General features: G+C 38.3%; 1 protein-coding gene across 3 annotated transcripts in view; it reads left to right on the top strand.

Annotated features, from left to right (window-relative positions):
* Positions 1–17,153, top strand: part of TENM3 (teneurin transmembrane protein 3) — a 960,849-nt gene extending 943,696 nt beyond the window's left edge. For all 3 annotated transcript variants that reach the window (XM_079305926.1, XM_079305927.1, XM_079305928.1), the window contains 4 exons: positions 4,657–4,953; positions 6,160–7,771; positions 9,598–9,728; positions 13,555–17,153. In XM_079305926.1, the coding sequence (XP_079162052.1) occupies positions 4,657–4,953; positions 6,160–7,771; positions 9,598–9,728; positions 13,555–14,310 (2,796 nt within the window). In that variant the 3' untranslated portion in view covers positions 14,311–17,153. The remainder of the gene's footprint in view (positions 1–4,656; positions 4,954–6,159; positions 7,772–9,597; positions 9,729–13,554) is intronic.
* Positions 17,154–17,361: the final 208 nt, after the last annotated feature.

Below are 17,361 nucleotides of genomic sequence, written 5' to 3'. Positions count from 1 at the left end.
CAAAAAAGCAAAACAGAATGAATTCCCTGCTTCCCATGGCAGGCAGGTGTTCAGGAGAGCAGGGCCCCATCACACCTAACAGTGACTGGGGAGGACAAAGCCATCACTCCAAATGTCCCCTGCTTCACACACTGAGCATGATGCCATATGGTCTGGAATATCCCTTGCTCAGCTGGGGTCACCTGTCCTGGCTGTGTCTCCTCCCAGTCTGCTCACCAGTGTGGCACTGCCAAAGGCAGAAAAGACCTTGGCTCTGTGGAAGCCTTGCCCAGCAATAATAAAAACATCTCTAGATTATCAACCCTGTGTTCAGCACAAATCTAAACATAGCGCTGAACTAGCCTCTGTGAAGAAATACCCCTGCTAAAAGCAGCATTCTGTGGAATTTAAACTGTTTGGTTTAGCTTGGAATGGCAAAAAATAATAATTTTCTGCTTTTCTTCACTGTTTTTCTTTCTGGCACTGAATTAATGTAAATCATTCAGAATCCATTTTTAAATTATTCTACCATAAGTTAGCATGATCTCTGGATTTTATTTCTTTTTTTTAATTTTAAATGAAAATTGTACTAAGACTTATGGTAGAAAGGGTTTAACTGTGTGTGCATAAGTATGGCATATTCCTCTAACATATGTCTTTACCATGTTGTTGGCATTTCTTCTTCCTATATAGTGAGTGAAATACAAGTAGGAAGCAAACTATGAGTTATGACAGCCATTTGGTAAAGACAACACAGATTAAGCATTTAAAATTGTGTTGCCAGGAGACCATTTCAAGACCACATCAAAGGTCTGAGTTACTATTAGAATTGAATTCAGTTCTTTAAAATAAGGCCTAGGCAGTGTATCAAGTAAGTAACTTCAGACCACTTGACTTCTTGCCATTCGAATTCTTGAAATATTTTGTATCTTCCAATGGGACAAGAAAGGGGGGGATACTGTTATGCAAGTTATATTCCTCTCTACCACTTTGCCTACAAAAGGAATGTATTTTTTTTCCAAGTAGGAAGAACGATGATGCACAGTATCAGCTGCTTAAGAACAATATATCAGTAACTACCTGTGGCAGCCATCTTACATTGACAAGGAAGAGGAAAGGGAACCCATAATTCTGAAGCTCATCCTTGTGGCATAGGCATGTCACTATATGCCACAGTGGTATAATACACCTGCCAAGTCATTTGTGAAAGAAGCCCAAGAGAGGTTTGGCAGTGAAACAAACCATCATGAGTGCCGTTCTCAGAAGTGACACTAAGTTTTGGCATTCAAGTGAGAGGAGGTAAAAGTTAAAAAGAGGAGGTAAAATTGTCATAGACAACTTTAACTTAGAAGAATTAACACCAAAAAAAAAAAAAAAAAAAAAAAAAAAGAAGCAAACAGAAGGGAAATATTTAACAAGATGGGCAGGAAAATGAAGCATTACAGATGAGGATAAAATAATACTAATTAAAAGTGTATATAGAAATTGGAGAAGTAGGGCAGGTAGGGAATGAGCTAATAAGAGACAAATGTCTCAAAAAAAAAAAAAAAACTTGTCAGCAGTGAAAATTTGAAAAAAGGAATGTTTTGTGAAATAGATTTACATTGAAAGATATTACCAAAATGTCAGTCGGGGGTGGATGGAGGTATGTAGGAAAGCAGAAAAGAAGGCAAGAGAAAGAAAAACAGGAATAATGAAGCTCAATTTCCATGTACAAACAGATATGTCATCAACATTTTCCTGCAAAGAAGATAAATGTATACAAAAATGTAGTGCCAGTAAAGGTGGTCATCCCTGCAAGCTGTGCAGAGATCCCCGGTTTTCACATTACCTCTAGAATCTCTCTGTAAGACACAGCAATATACTCCTACTCCTAACACAGGAATCACAGACAGATTTCATGCTTTTCACTGGAAAGAAAAACAGGACTTAAAGTAGAGGAGGATAGATGGAGATGTAAATTACTGAAATGCATCAGGACAGTTGGTAAGGACTGTCAAAAGACTCAGTTTTCTGTCATTAAGTGTTTCTTCACTGGAAATTTCCTCAAGTACAGTTTTTATCGTAATGAAATCCAGAGGTTTCAAATATATTTGGAGTGGTTGTCTTGGACACAATAAAAACATTCAATTTTTCCTCTAAAAGTGTTTTGCTAGCAAAGATGTTATTAAGAAGCACTTCAGAGGAAGGCACTGCTTTAGCTGAGGTGTTATTCCAGCCCCACACTGCCCAATGAAACAAGTTATATCACCAAAACTCATTGTTACTCTAACTGCCATCTCTATTGAGAGATTAGGCAAGCACAGCCAAAATTTCACCAAAAGCTCACATCTGAATGCAAGAGCTCTGTCAGCAAAGTCTGAAAGCATGAAACTGGCTGGAACAAGAGGTATTTCTTTTCCTTCCCCTCATATCCTGCCCTTACACAGACCAGACAGATGGGAAGTGAGAAGGCAAGGGATGTTATCACCCCAGTTAGCAGCTCGGGCAGTGAGACAGAGGATTAAGTGCTTTGTTGCAATTTATACAGGAAGGATGTGCTTAGCCAAGAAATTAACCACAATTGCTTAGATGTCTGCTTTAACCATAAAACCATCCTTCTTTCTTTGCCAGTTCAGAAATCAGAAGTGTCTATTTTAACTTTAGTGTCTCATCCTAAAAGGTGGACAAGAACATTTATAAAAATCTTAATTAAATGTAAAATAAGGAAGGGGAGGTGGAGAGAAAGGGAAGGAAAATATCAGAGAAACAAAACAGGGAGGGACATGCAGACATGAATGCAGGCGTATGTGGGAGACACTGTGAAAAAAAAAGCCAGAGATAAAGAAAATTTTAAAGTTAATTTATGTAAATGAGCTAACATTAGATGTTGGAAAATTAAAAGAAAAACTCCCTGAAAACAAGTTAAAAAAATATTTTGAAAAAGGGGTTATATGGAAGTACTTCACAGCTAAGTTTAACCTACTTCTAGAATCAATCTTGCAGCATAAATTTTTCAGATTATATTTAAATAACTTTTGATGGTTCATTAAATAGGTAAAACAGCTATTCTGCATCTGCTAGAATCTGTGTTCTTTACTAAGGAGATTTACATGACAGTGTGATTTTTTTTTCCTAAACTGATAGTGCAGATTTTTCTTGTGCCAATGATTTCATATTAACGAAGAGAAAGGTATTGTACATAGAGACTGAGCAAACGTTTTTCCTATTTGCCTATGACCTATCACCAGCACTTTAATACTTTTTATACCAATAATAAAGGATCTAATTTATATTGATCTGTTTGAAGCTTATCAATCTCAGGGTATACGTACCAATATCCATGGCATATGGAGTTTTGAATATCCAGCTTGAAAAAATGCAAAAATCTTCCAGTAATTTTTTTTGTGTATCCCTAACTATTCTCTTGTTCTTTTCTGAGTGTTATTTAGCCATCTTTGTTCACCCTTTGTAATGTATTTATGAGGCACTTGAAAAGGAATTTTTAAAAAATTCTTAATACACATGGCTCTCTGTCCATTTCTACCCTACTTCCCACATGTTTGCAAAATACAGTGCTGCAAAAATCCAGTTATCAGTTTTTCATCCCACCTGGAAAAACTTTAAAAAGACACAGCAGATACAGAAATGGTTTACAGATGAACAAAGAAATCCTCAAGGCCTGTTGGAGAACACTAAAGCACAATTCAGTGCTGAGGGGAATGGAGAAGTGCAAAGATACTGATATAGGAAAGGAAACCAGACATTTTCCTTTTATAAATTCAAAAATGAGAGCTAATTCAATGAAACTGGGAGTTGGCATATTTTGAAGACAAAAGGGAGGTGGGGGTGAATTTCACTGTAAAAGTATCACATAGAAATCACTATCCATCACTGTAGTTTACATATATCAACAACAGGGTTCTCAACATAAATGTATCTATGCTAAGGCTTTATTTTCAAATCAAAATACTTACAAACTTCAAAGCATTTTTATCTGTTTTTCAATGATTCAGTAGTCAGTCTTCCAGTCATTTGTGGCTTTAAGTGGTCAATTATCTAGAGAAAGATATAATCCTTTACTAAGGATTTCAGCCTTATAAATACATTGCAGCAGTAGATGGTATACTGAGTTAAAGTTCCATTTGATCCAGAAGGGGAATGCCTATGTTCTAAAAACTGTTTAACCTTAATTTGAAGATCTAACTTGCTTTTGAAGATCTTAATCTTGTATTTACTATTTTGAAAAATACTTGCTGTGAAGGACTGGGATTCTGTTCTTTCTTAGCGTGATTGTTATGAATTGGAAAAGCAGCTGCTGGGAATATATTTTGACAATAATTTGCTAGATATACTTCAGACTGCCTGCAAAAGAAGTAGTTTGTTCATTGAAATGACCCCATTTATTACAGAAGTCTTCAGTACACATTTTTCAGTACTTTCTTAACAATTGACTAAGCATCAAGAAAGAACACATTGCAACAGATTCTGAGCCCTCTCTTCATATAATCAGACTTTCTAAGGTAGATACTAATAGAGTGCCTTACAATTATATCAATAAGTTGCTAAAATACTTTACACATAGAGCAAATCAATCACAGTAAATGGTATTTAAAGAATAGCTAGCTTTGTGGAAATAACAGGTGGCTGGGGTTTGAACAGCATGATTTATTGTGTCATTTTGTTTGCTTTAAAAAGGTTAATGGCAGAAACCTCCTTTCAGTTGACTTTGATCGAACCACAAAGACAGAAAAGATCTACGATGACCACCGTAAATTCCTGCTGAGGATTGCCTACGACACGTCAGGGCACCCCACCCTGTGGCTCCCGAGCAGCAAGCTGATGGCTGTCAATGTTACCTATTCATCCACAGGGCAAATAGGCAGCATACAGCGAGGCACGACTAGTGAAAAAATAGAGTATGATGGACAGGGAAGGATAGTGTCTAGAGTGTTTGCTGATGGGAAAACCTGGAGTTACACATATTTGGAAAAGGTAAAGAACACTCAAGTTTTTAAAAATGCTTGGAATATGCTGAAATTCTGCAGCATCTCACTGCTGCGTACAAAGCAAAAAACAGATAGTAGAAGCACATTGCAATTACTCTAAGTATCAACATGTGATTCCAAGGGGAATGTTTCATTCTATGGATATGTAATCATGCTGTAGCTAATTGCTAGGAATTGATGTGTTTTTAAATTATTTAGGCCACTGACTAACAAGAAGCATCTGCATTTACCTTTTATCTTAACACTTAAAATAACGTACAGGGACTATCTGCAATTCAGTTCAACTGAAAATAATTTGTTTGCAAATGCTCTACTGTTGTGGGCTTTTTTTCACTACCAAGAAAAGCTCTTTATTTTAAATAGTTACAGGTGTCAATTGCACTTACTATATGTTGCAGCATCAAAATAAGGGATAGGCAAAATATTAGGAATCAATATATATGTAACAATTGCTTCATGATAGCTCTCCTTCTAGAAGTATCTGTGAAAATAACCTTTATGAGATCTCATGTCTGCTATGCAGAAAGAGAATCCATTTCTTTCAGGGGTTTAAATATATTTCTGTTGAAGATGTTGCTCAGCAAATAGTGTTTACTAGTTACCACAGACATAATTTAATCAAGACCTATGAGACGTAATAGCCACGCATTAGGAAAATGTCAGAATAATTCAAGTAGCTCCTTTTGATATGAATAATCAAACAATTGTTTTGCCTATGTCTCAAAAGCTTACAGAACAAGAACACAGTATTCAGAGATCTCAGGCTATTCAAATTCTTAAAAATCATCTCTAATTGTAGGGAAGAAATTGTATCTCCCATATGTTGTTCTCCTCATGAGTTAATGGCTCTAAGACAGTTTTACTTCTTCCCATATTAAACATGACTTATCTGAATCCATTGACAATCTGCTGTTTAGCTGTGAATGCTTGATAAAAGAGTGATACAGTCATAACAAGTAGCAAATTATGAATGTGGAACTACTAATTACAGAACCCCTTACAATTAAGCATACAAGTAAATTAGGCAGGGAGATGTTAACAACATGTAAGGTCAATGATAACTCAATTAAAGAGGAGATAATTTTCTCAAGTGGGAATGTCACGTTTTTGTGAAGAAATAGTAGCAGTATATGGCGGGAGGGGAGATACTGCACCATTTGTCACGTGATAAAAATCTGTTCTTAATTTTCAGTCAATGGTTCTTCTGCTCCATAGCCAACGGCAGTATATCTTCGAGTATGATTTGTTGGATCGGCTTTCTGCTGTCACCATGCCCAGTGTTGCGCGTCATACCATGCAGACAATCCGCTCCATCGGCTATTACCGGAATATATACAACCCCCCGGAAAGCAATGCTTCTGTTATAATGGACTACAATGAAGAAGGGCAGCTCCTTCAAACTGCTTTCCTGGGGACAAGCCGAAGAGTATTATTCAAGTACAGACGGCAGACTAAGCTCTCAGAAATTTTATATGATAGTACAAGAGTTAGTTTTACTTATGATGAGACAGCAGGAGTCCTGAAAACAGTAAACCTCCAAAGCGATGGTTTTATCTGCACCATTAGATACAGACAAATTGGCCCGTTGATTGACAGACAGATTTTCCGCTTTAGTGAGGACGGAATGGTAAATGCCCGATTTGACTACAGCTATGACAATAGCTTCAGAGTGACTAGCATGCAAGGTGTCATCAATGAAACCCCATTGCCTATTGATCTCTACCAGTTTGACGATATCTCTGGCAAAGTTGAACAGTTTGGAAAATTTGGAGTTATATATTACGATATTAACCAGATCATTTCAACAGCTGTAATGACATACACAAAACACTTCGATGCACATGGGCGCATCAAGGAAATTCAGTATGAAATATTTCGGTCATTGATGTATTGGATTACAATTCAGTATGATAACATGGGACGAGTGACGAAAAGAGAAATTAAGATAGGGCCATTTGCCAACACCACAAAATATGCTTACGAGTATGATGTAGATGGTCAGCTCCAAACAGTTTATCTGAATGAAAAAATAATGTGGCGATATAACTATGACCTGAATGGCAACCTGCACTTGCTCAACCCCAGCAGCAGCGCCCGTTTGACACCACTTCGGTACGACCTGAGAGACAGGATAACCCGACTAGGAGATGTACAGTACAGGTTAGATGAAGATGGATTCCTGCGTCAGAGGGGTACTGAAATCTTTGAATACAGTTCCAAGGGCCTTCTTACTCGAGTTTATAGCAAAGGCAGTGGGTGGACAGTGATTTACCGCTATGATGGACTTGGACGACGAGTCTCCACTAAAACTAGCCTTGGGCAGCATCTCCAGTTCTTTTACGCAGACCTGACTTACCCAACCAGGATAACCCATGTATATAACCACTCAAGTTCTGAAATCACATCTCTGTACTATGATCTGCAAGGACACCTTTTTGCCATGGAAATTAGCAGTGGAGATGAGTTTTACATTGCATCTGACAATACAGGGACACCACTGGCTGTTTTCAGTAGCAATGGTCTCATGCTTAAACAAATTCAATATACTGCCTATGGAGAGATCTATTTTGACTCTAACCTTGACTTCCAGCTGGTAATTGGATTCCATGGAGGCTTATACGACCCACTGACCAAACTAGTCCACTTTGGAGAAAGAGATTATGACATACTGGCAGGCCGGTGGACAACACCTGATATTGAAATCTGGAAGAGAATTGGGAAGGATCCAGCTCCTTTTAATTTGTACATGTTTAGAAATAATAACCCAGCCAGTAAAATACACGATGTGAAGGATTATATCACAGGTAAGAGAAGGTTACTTCATTGCAACTTGGGGATGCTGAATCTACAGGCACCCAGTTTAGAAGGACTGAGACTGTAGGTAGCAAGGGCAGGAAGGGACATTCTGTGATGAGTTTAACACACCAGCATCACAGAACATATTCACTGGAAATTGTTTGATATTTTCCAAAGTAGACTTTTGCAAGGCTGCTAATGTAAATTGCTCAATAAGCTCCAGGGCTAGCACAAAGTAATGGGTACACAGCCAGGTGCAGGGACAGAGTAGTAGGATAGTATAGAAAAAGGACTGACCTTCTGTTTTGGCAAAAAAAGATGCTAATGTGCTAACTTTAATATCTCAATTATTAAAGAAACCCATATGCTTTTTGTTGTTCTAGAGTTAGTGATGTGTAGTGTTTTCCATTATTCTACCTACCAAAAATCTGACTGCACGACACCAAAATTTTTGGAAAAATGTATGGTTCTGAGATACATTTGACTTTTTGTATTTGAATCAGATGTAAATAATCCAAAATACATAGACGTTGCCAGTCTACAAGAAGGGCTCAGCCCCACTGACTTAGGAACTGTGAGACTACCACTTAGAAGAACATCCTGGGAATCAAGTGGGTTTGCATTCATTTAACAAACAGCAGCTATGAAGTGGGTTGTTAACAGGCTGCCTGGGAGTAAGAATAAAAACAGACCTCTGAATCTGTCTTCTTTTAGCAGCATGTGCTGTAGGGCATGCAGTTGGAATCAGATTATTTATGGCATTGAAAATAATGCACTTAGTTCAGCAATTGCCCTCAAAATACAGTTTTGGTTCTTTTCTTAACATCTTCAATGTCTGAAATGCACAGCCACATACTACTTATAAAAGGTTAGTATTACAATTGGTAATTTGGCTGACTGGCAGTTTTAGATGCAGTGCCTCATGAGGCATACCATTTATTTGAAAATGTTAGAAATTATTATAAGGTAAATATTTTTTATTCTTTTAATTTTTGGAAAATCTTTATTCCACATATTGTGAGCTTTCTTAAATAAAAATTATTAGACTTGGTAAGGAGCATTCTGCCAATCTCTAAGCGTAGTATTTGTGGAAGATAGTGTAAAAAAACCGAAACATGGCAGAGCACTCATTCTTGCCAAACAATTGTTAATTGATTGTTGGCACCCCTAATTTATTTTAACAGAACATAAAATGTATAATAAATAATGTTATCTAGTGATAATTTGGTATGCTGTCTGCTTAAGGATGGATGTCATTAGCTTTTCATTTCATTGATCCCACATCATCTTGAAGAGGAGCAGATTTCTCTTGAACCAACAAAAAATATCTGCCAAATCATTTAAAAGGTAATTGGCCATATAGGTGCTATTTTAGGAGTAGTTTGAAGTCATTACAATAACACACACCAAAATGACAGGATGTGCTCTGCAGTACTTTTTTTTTGGCTTTATTTTAAAGTATTGATGATGAAGGTGTGACATAAAGCATGTTTAATCTTACCATGGAATTCCAGTTAGTTTAGGCTGGAGATAGGAGTAAGTTAGTTTTAGGAGACAAGGAAATCTCCACTTAATTGCACTGCCATTATTGTTCTGGAAGTCACTGAGGCCATCAGTCTTGCTGAACCCTGCAATACCTTTCAACTGAGCCTAGTGCAACTCTTATACAGAACATACATTTTCTTTTAAGGTTTAGAACTTTATAGGTTTCCTTTGTTGCCAAAAAGAAATCAATTATGCCAAAAGCTATTATATGTAAAAATGGTATGGTTGCAAAATATTGAACAACTCTAATACTTTTCTCTCTTTTTTTCTTATAATTATTCCCTTTCAGATGTTAACAGCTGGCTGGTGACGTTTGGCTTCCATCTGCACAATGCCATCCCTGGCTTCCCTGTTCCGAAATTTGATTTAACAGAACCTTCTTATGAACTTGTGAAGAGCCAGCAATGGGAAGACATACCAGTAAGAAACAAAACTAAACATATAAATTGAACAAGCTAGAATGTTCCCTTCTATTCAGATCTTATTCTGATAGGCAGAACTTAGTACCTTTATCTAGTTTCAAAAGAATTTAAGAAATTACAGGTGGAGAGGTTTTTTACAGATTTGCTGTTAGGTACTATTTTATAAAGCTTCTGTTTGCTTTTAGCAATAATAAACATTTTTAAATACTATTGTCTTTTAAAATCAATTAAAAGAAGTTTAAGATGCTTTAAAGATGTCTAATTTTCATAGCAGAAACTACAGAGATTATAGTTGTACTAACATTCTGCCTGAAGACATCAGCTGAACACTGTAGTAAAAAAGAGATGGGGAAATAAACAGAAGAAGAGGTGATATAAAATACAGATAGCAGGCACCACTATAATTATACTTCTTTTAATATTAACCATGTGTTATGGACACCGTGGGTTATATGTAAAGATAAAATACTGAAACTGAAATTACCTGAGGTAAAACTATTATATTACATAAAACTCAGGTGCTTATGAAGGTCTTTGAAAGCAAAAGAATGAACTTTCATCCTGAACACCTGCTATGGTTTTACATAATGGAAGAAATCTATGTGAAAGTAAATATAAGTCTGCTATTCAAGAAAATTGTATTTACAAATTAGGCTTACTCAAAGAGTAAAGACCTATGCCCTCAAAAATCCTATGGTTTTCAGTTTAGAAGGAAGAGATAAGAGACATTAAAATGGGTGATCTCATTCTAAGCAGTAAAAAAAGATCTCCTTTTACAAGAATCATGATGGAGAATGGTACAAGAATTAAAGATAACACAAACTTTAAAAATCCTAAAACTTAATGTAGACTTAGAACTGTGGTCCAGCAGATGAGAACATATGGAAGCTAACTCTGTATTCAGGAAGTTAGTTAGTAGGTTGGTTGTTTTTATCAGCAAGGAACTGAGTACTAGGGAAAGACTTTAGAGCACAGCATGAGATTAGGGTGTCCCATGAGCAGCAATAGCAGTGAAGGAGGAGGATGGCAAGCACTCCGGTTATAGTGGGAGATAAAAGACCTACCATCAGGCATGGCTGTGAAAAATTATCACAAGTTGTTTAGTTGTGTCTCAAAGGCTAAAGAATGGAATCATCCACTAAAAATCAGCAAAGGCATACCAGGAACAGAACCAGCCTGGTCAAAGAGATGAGAGCAGACAGCTAGTCGTCAAAAACCTTCCAGAGAGAGCTCAATAACATGGGGAATGCCAGGAGCATGTGACATGACAGAGCAAGAAGCATGATAGGAAAACAAAGATTCAAAATTCTCAGGAAGGAAGAAGCTGCAACTCTGATATGCACTGGTGAACAAGCAAATGCAACCAGGAGGCAGAAGTAAACACACAAACCACTTGGTATTTTGAAAGATTCTGGAGTGAGTGAACTTTACTGAGCTCTGAAGATACATTTTAAAAATAAACAAACTTTGTCATTATGAAGTTGCAATAGCATCTTACAGCTCTCATTGATGATTGCTGTCTACAATATATTTTGTGCTCAATAGCTTTCATGTAGGATTTACAACAGCTGAAATCCATATTTGTTAGCAAATTCAGACCAAAATCTGCCACATTCAAGAAGAACGGAGAGTCCAAGTTAATTCTTAATTCCCTCAGGAGCTATCTCTTCCAGAAAGCTACCCTTCTGGCAAAACAGAGAAGCCTTTGCAAACTTTTTGCCAGGCTTTGATCAGCAGCAAGGCTGAACTAAGGTTGTATGAATCTTAATGACTTCTGCTTGGTCTCCCATCCAGAAATTTAGGAAAACAAAACAGCCTTTTGACTCATTTGTCAGCAGTGAATGAAATGGTTTAAGCAGTATTTCACTAAAAGGAGAAGGGGTCAGTTGGAAGATAAACTGGATCATCATCAAAAACTAAGTACTCGTTTTTGAAAGTGCAGCCAAAGCTATTTAAATCTTGGTTTCCTGCTGAGGCAACTTCGATGGCAGCTGTCTGCTCCCCACCTCTGTCAGTACAGCTCGTTCACAGCTTGTTGCTATTAAAACCCAGGGTTAGACCAGTAAGATGTGTCTATTCTGCACAGCTGTGAGGTCTCATCCCAGCCACAGCTGACCCTGTAATTTGAGCTGTCCTACTGTCTAGGTGCACTAGCTAACCATTCCTGCTAGCTGCTCCTGTTCTTTCAGCTGTCCAGGCTAACCACTGCAGTTGTGCTGACAGGTCCCATTCCCCAGCCATCCTCTCTTTTCCAAGAGTGCATCTGGCATAGTGGGCTACATGCAGTTCTTCCATGACATTCTTCTATCCTAGCTTTTCTATTATACTGGCTTGTTGGTTCTTTTCATTCATTGGCCCTTGTCTTTGCTAGCTATGAACAAAACACTGCTGTATTCAGGGTTGCACCCTTCTAAAGTTCTTGGGGAAAAGCCCTTTTAGGCAGGAGGCCAATACTTGAATTGAAATGGAAGGTTACACAGCCAGATTGGCCATAGTCTTTTCACATAACCCCTTTTATCAGTTTCTGCAGGTATTTGCAAGAAAGGGTATCAGTCTCCAGTATTCCACCTCACTGGTCCATACCATTAGCTTCCCTCTCTTTTATTGTAAAGATTGTCATTACAGTTTGATTTCCCTCATTTCTTTAGAAGCTTGAGGGATTATGAGAGCCTCCCTGCAGTTTGGTCTCAGACTGTGGCTGCTTGAGAGACTCTTATCTCCTGACCCAGCGTAAAGAAAGGCTTGTTCCAGTTCTAAAGCACAGTTTCATGACCTGCAAAAATCTCCTCAGTTTGATTGGACTCATGGTAGACAAGAATCATAATTGAAAAAGCTCAGAGGAAAGGATGACACCATAGTAAGATGACACTGTAGTAAGACAGCTCTTAGCTGTACTAACATCACGAGGGCTGGCAATGTGCACTGGCAGCCCAGAAAGTCAGTTGTGTCCCGGGCTGCATCAAAATCAGCAGGGCCAGCAAGATAACAGAGGGGATTTTGCCCCTCTACTCTGCTTTTCTGAGATCTCAGCTGGAATACAGCATCCAGCCCTGGGGTCCCCATCACAGGGAGGACATAAACCTGTTCAAGCAAGTCCAGAGCAGGGCCACCCACCTGATCAGAGGGATGGAGCACCTCTCCTGTGAGGAAAGGAATTGAGATTGTTCAGCCTGGAAAAGAAAAATCTTTCAGGTAACTTAACTGAAGCCTTCCAGTACCTGAAGGAGCTTAGAGGAAAGATGGGGTAAGACTACTTACAGGAGTAGAGGGTGACAGGAGTAGGGGGAACAGGTTCAATTTGAAAGGGGGTAGGTTTAGATTATATATTAGGACAAAATTCTTTCCTGTGAGGGTGGTAAGGCCCTGGAACAAGCTGCCCAGGGAAGTTTAGGATATCCCATCACTGAAGGTGTTCAAGGCCAGGTTGGATGGGACTCTGAGTAACTTGGTCTAGTTGAAGATGTCCCACAGCAGGGGGTTGGAACTAGATGATTTTCAAGGTCTTCTTCCAACCCAAACTTTGTGTATTGTGGTTATGTATTGGCATTGCCAGTCTGCCTGTGCAGCCCAGCAAGTAGCTTTTGAAGTTAAAGCTGATTTTTGTGCAGGTTCTCAGGGAAACAAAGAGTAAAACACTGAACATTAGCAAAATAGTCTTGTAACTCAGCAGAACAAGCAGTATGCAGATCTAATTAACTCTTTGGCACTATCAGTTGTGGCATATCCTGTTGTTGTCCACGGGCAGCACACCAAGAAATCCTGGCTGTTTGGCATTTAGGGGGCTACAGATGGCTGGTAAAACTTCTGTCTGTTCTTGTTTACAGCCAATTTCTGGAGTGCAACAACAAGTGGCGAGACAAGCAAAGGCTTTCCTTTCCCTGGGAAAGATGGCAGAAGTGCAGGTCAGCAGACGGAAATCCAGTGGAGAAAAGTCATGGCTGTGGTTTGCCACGGTGAAGTCTCTGATTGGCAAAGGGGTGATGCTCGCTGTCAATCAAGGCAAAGTGCAAACAAACGTGCTCAACATTGCTAATGAGGACTGCATAAAAGTGGCAGCTGTTTTGAACAACGCTTACTACCTAGAAAACTTGCATTTCACTGTGGAGGGAAAGGACACGCACTATTTTATCAAGACCACCTCCCCTGAGAGTGACCTTGGGACACTGAGGCTGACAAGTGGGCGTAAGGCCCTGGAGAATGGCATCAATGTCACTGTTTCCCAGTCCACCACGGTGGTGAACGGCAGGACTCGTAGGTTTGCTGATGTTGAAATGCAATACGGTGCTCTAGCGCTTCATGTCCGCTATGGCATGACACTCGATGAGGAAAAGGCACGGATACTGGAGCAAGCCAGGCAAAGAGCTCTTTCCAGTGCCTGGGCCAGAGAACAACAGAGAGTAAGAGATGGAGAGGAAGGCGCCAGGTTGTGGACAGAAGGAGAAAAGAGGCAGTTGCTAAGTGCTGGAAAGGTACAAGGATATGATGGGTACTATGTACTCTCTGTGGAGCAATATCCAGAATTAGCAGACAGCGCTAACAATATACAATTCCTCAGACAAAGTGAGATAGGAAAGAGGTAACACACTGGCTTAGCTCAGGCTGCCAAAGAGACTGTGTACCAGTGTCTTCTAAAAAGGAGACCAAACTGTTTTGCTGCATTACTACTTGAGCCTAAGCTTACATCTTTGCTCAGATTTTTTCTGTAGCACAATCCAGACTCTGTAACAAAAAGAGCGCCTTCCGGAAGAATGATACTGCTAATGACAAAACTTTTTTTCTCAATGACCTTAAAGGTGATCTGCTTTAAAGAATATGTTTACATATGCATATCGCTGCACTCAAGTTGGACTGAAAAGTATTAAAAAATAAAAAAGAAGAAAATAAGAAAATAAAAAGGCCTACAGATTTTGCAACAGGCTGTTTCTTTGAGGCACTGTATTTAAATAAGATACAGACCCATACAGTGTTTCCAAATAGTACTGAATTGTTGACCTTTGCTTATGAGAAGTAGTCTCTCTCTTTCTCTCTCTCTTTTTCTCTTTCTCACTGCATAGGATGTGGTATATATCTGTTAATTTTAAAACATGGGGCAAAAGTTACTGTTTATAGACAACCCAACTGCATTAAACTGTGCTGCTTTATAAAAGGACATTGGCACAAGTGACTTACACTACCATGGGAATTTAATAATGGATTTTACAATGCTAACATGGTTTGCCTTGGGGGGAAAATGGCAAGTAGAATCCTTGTTGCATATAAGCAAAGGAAACCCTGATTTTTTTGTAAATTATGTGAGACAAGTTGTTTATGGATTTTTATATGAATTACAATTTACTGTACATCAAATATTAGTCTCAGAGGAGTTAATTTATGTAAAGTGTTTAAAAAAGTTTATACTTAAAAATAAAATGATAAAAACATGTGCTGTGTGTGATTTTTTTTAAAGAAAAAGGAATTGCACCTTTTATGTTATAGCTGTACAGTATAAAGGATTATATTGTAGAGATATAACAGTGAATACTAATGTCCAAAAGTGTTAATATTTTTGTATTAGGTTTAAAGCTGTGCATCTATCACTCTGCTGATAGGATGGGACACTCCACAAAGTGGCTGGCTGAATCAGACCACAGCTCCCTCCCTTCCTTCTCCTGTCACCCAGGCCAGTGCCACTTCATCAGTCATTGTTAGAAGGCACAGTAACCAAATAAGTCTCATTTAGTATGATGGAAGACTTTAATAGGTTGGGGTTTCCTTGTCTTTTTCCAGCCCTAATGTAATAAATGGACATTTATTCATACCAGGTGGGGTTTCTGTTGGTTTTTTAGACGCTTTGTTTCACAATGGAGGAATAGTGTCTCAGGTGCTTGGCAAATTGTATGTAGAAGAAGAAGAAGAAATGATGTAGTTTCATCCAGTTATGTCAACTTTGTCTTCTGTATAATACAGCTCTTTTAGGTGTTAATAAGTCCAGATAGAAGAAGCGTACCTCTGACCTGATGCTACAGAATTGCTCTTTAGGCAGGCAGGCTGTTCAGTAGGTTCATCTCCTGGCCTTCAGCTGGCAGATCAAATCTCATTACTGTGAACACAGCCTGGGGATGGAGAGGAAGGTCCAGTTCTAGTGCCTAGTCTACATCTCCACACCACTGCATAGATTTGGCATGCTCTGCTCCAAGGCCCAGTATATTTGCTGCAGGAAGAACTGAAGTGTGCAGCTGGTTCCTTGTAGGAAGCCTGTGGTGGCATCTATGGCATCTGTTATCTTGGCTGAAACCATTCTTAGAGCTTCAGTCTCATGAGCACTAAATTCAGCCACAAAAATAAATATTTTTAAGATGAGACAAAATTGGGGGTTTTGATGTTCATTGAAATATACACAGTATTTCTATCCATGTATTATAATGACAGAACATAGTAAGTGAACGTGTCTTAACTATGAATGGTTCAAGTGGATGTAATAAAAATAGTTTTCTAACTGCTTTGTATTCTGAGAGTCTATGGTATTACATACTCTAAATTGCACATTAGGATTGTTTGATAAACAGATTTGAATTTCTCCCAGCCAAGTCACTACCGAATCTACAGTATCAGTGCTATTACTGTATGTGTGTATTTGGTAGAGCATACAGAACTAATTACACATATAATGAATGCTAATCATCTATTAGAATTAAAGCACAGATTAGTTGTTAGTACTTTTACCCTTGAAGCTTGAGGGCCCTAAATTTAGAGAGGATGGTTTGTCAGACCCCAGAGGTGTCATTGATCTACGTATTCTTTTTAAAAGATGTAAAATGCTAGGTGTTTGCAGTTCTGTTGGGTGGCTCTTCCACAGCACTGTATTTAGCATGCTGTAAGTGCTCTCTGTTGAAATAGGCTCATATTCTAAATTATGTCCAATGTTTCTGTTCTGTTTGAATATGAAAAGCTTGTATAACATGTCAACATTGAAATATATCTTCTACTTGGCGCATACCAGTCCCTTCTCCTTTGTTCTGGCACCAATAAACAACAAATTATAGTATCTGTGGGTGATCATTTTAGATACAGTCAAATCAAGCCAATTAGTGGCCTTGTTAGTAGGTATAATGAGCCTATTTCTTGCTAAAAAAGACTTGTGATCTGGACATGCTCCTGCAGGAAATAGTGACCTTGGGGAATATAGAAATAAAAGATCTTTTTAAAGAAAAAATATGCATAATTAAAGAAGCATATTACAAAAATAAGAAAAAAAGAAAGGAGATTCTAAGTATTTTAGACAATGCCAGTCAAAATGCTATCCTGATATTTTGAGATGTATATTTCGTCTGATTTGTATTGTTCTTTTAATTTGCCTTCTTAACTTTATATGTGTCCTGAATTTTCCACAAATTGATAACTATAGATTGCATCTAGGCTTTCCAATAAAAGCCAACCCAACGTGTGTGTGTGTGTGTGTTTATATTTGGGTTTTTTAATCTGTATGTCAGATATTGCATCTGTGCTGCCACTTTTCTCACATCGAAGAAGCAAAGTGATCCCCTTGCACTGGTATTGATTCATTTGCTTCACAGTTGGCAGTATCTTTTTTTCACTCTATCCAATGGCTTCATCTGCTAACTCAGCAAAGTGAATTACTCCATGGGATGTCT

Source organism: Erithacus rubecula (genome assembly GCF_903797595.1).
Source record: "Erithacus rubecula genome assembly, chromosome: 5".
Classification (NCBI taxonomy): Eukaryota; Metazoa; Chordata; class Aves; order Passeriformes; family Muscicapidae; genus Erithacus; species Erithacus rubecula.
Note: the sequence above shows the minus strand (reverse complement) of the source record. Positions and strands in the feature narration are given on the sequence as shown.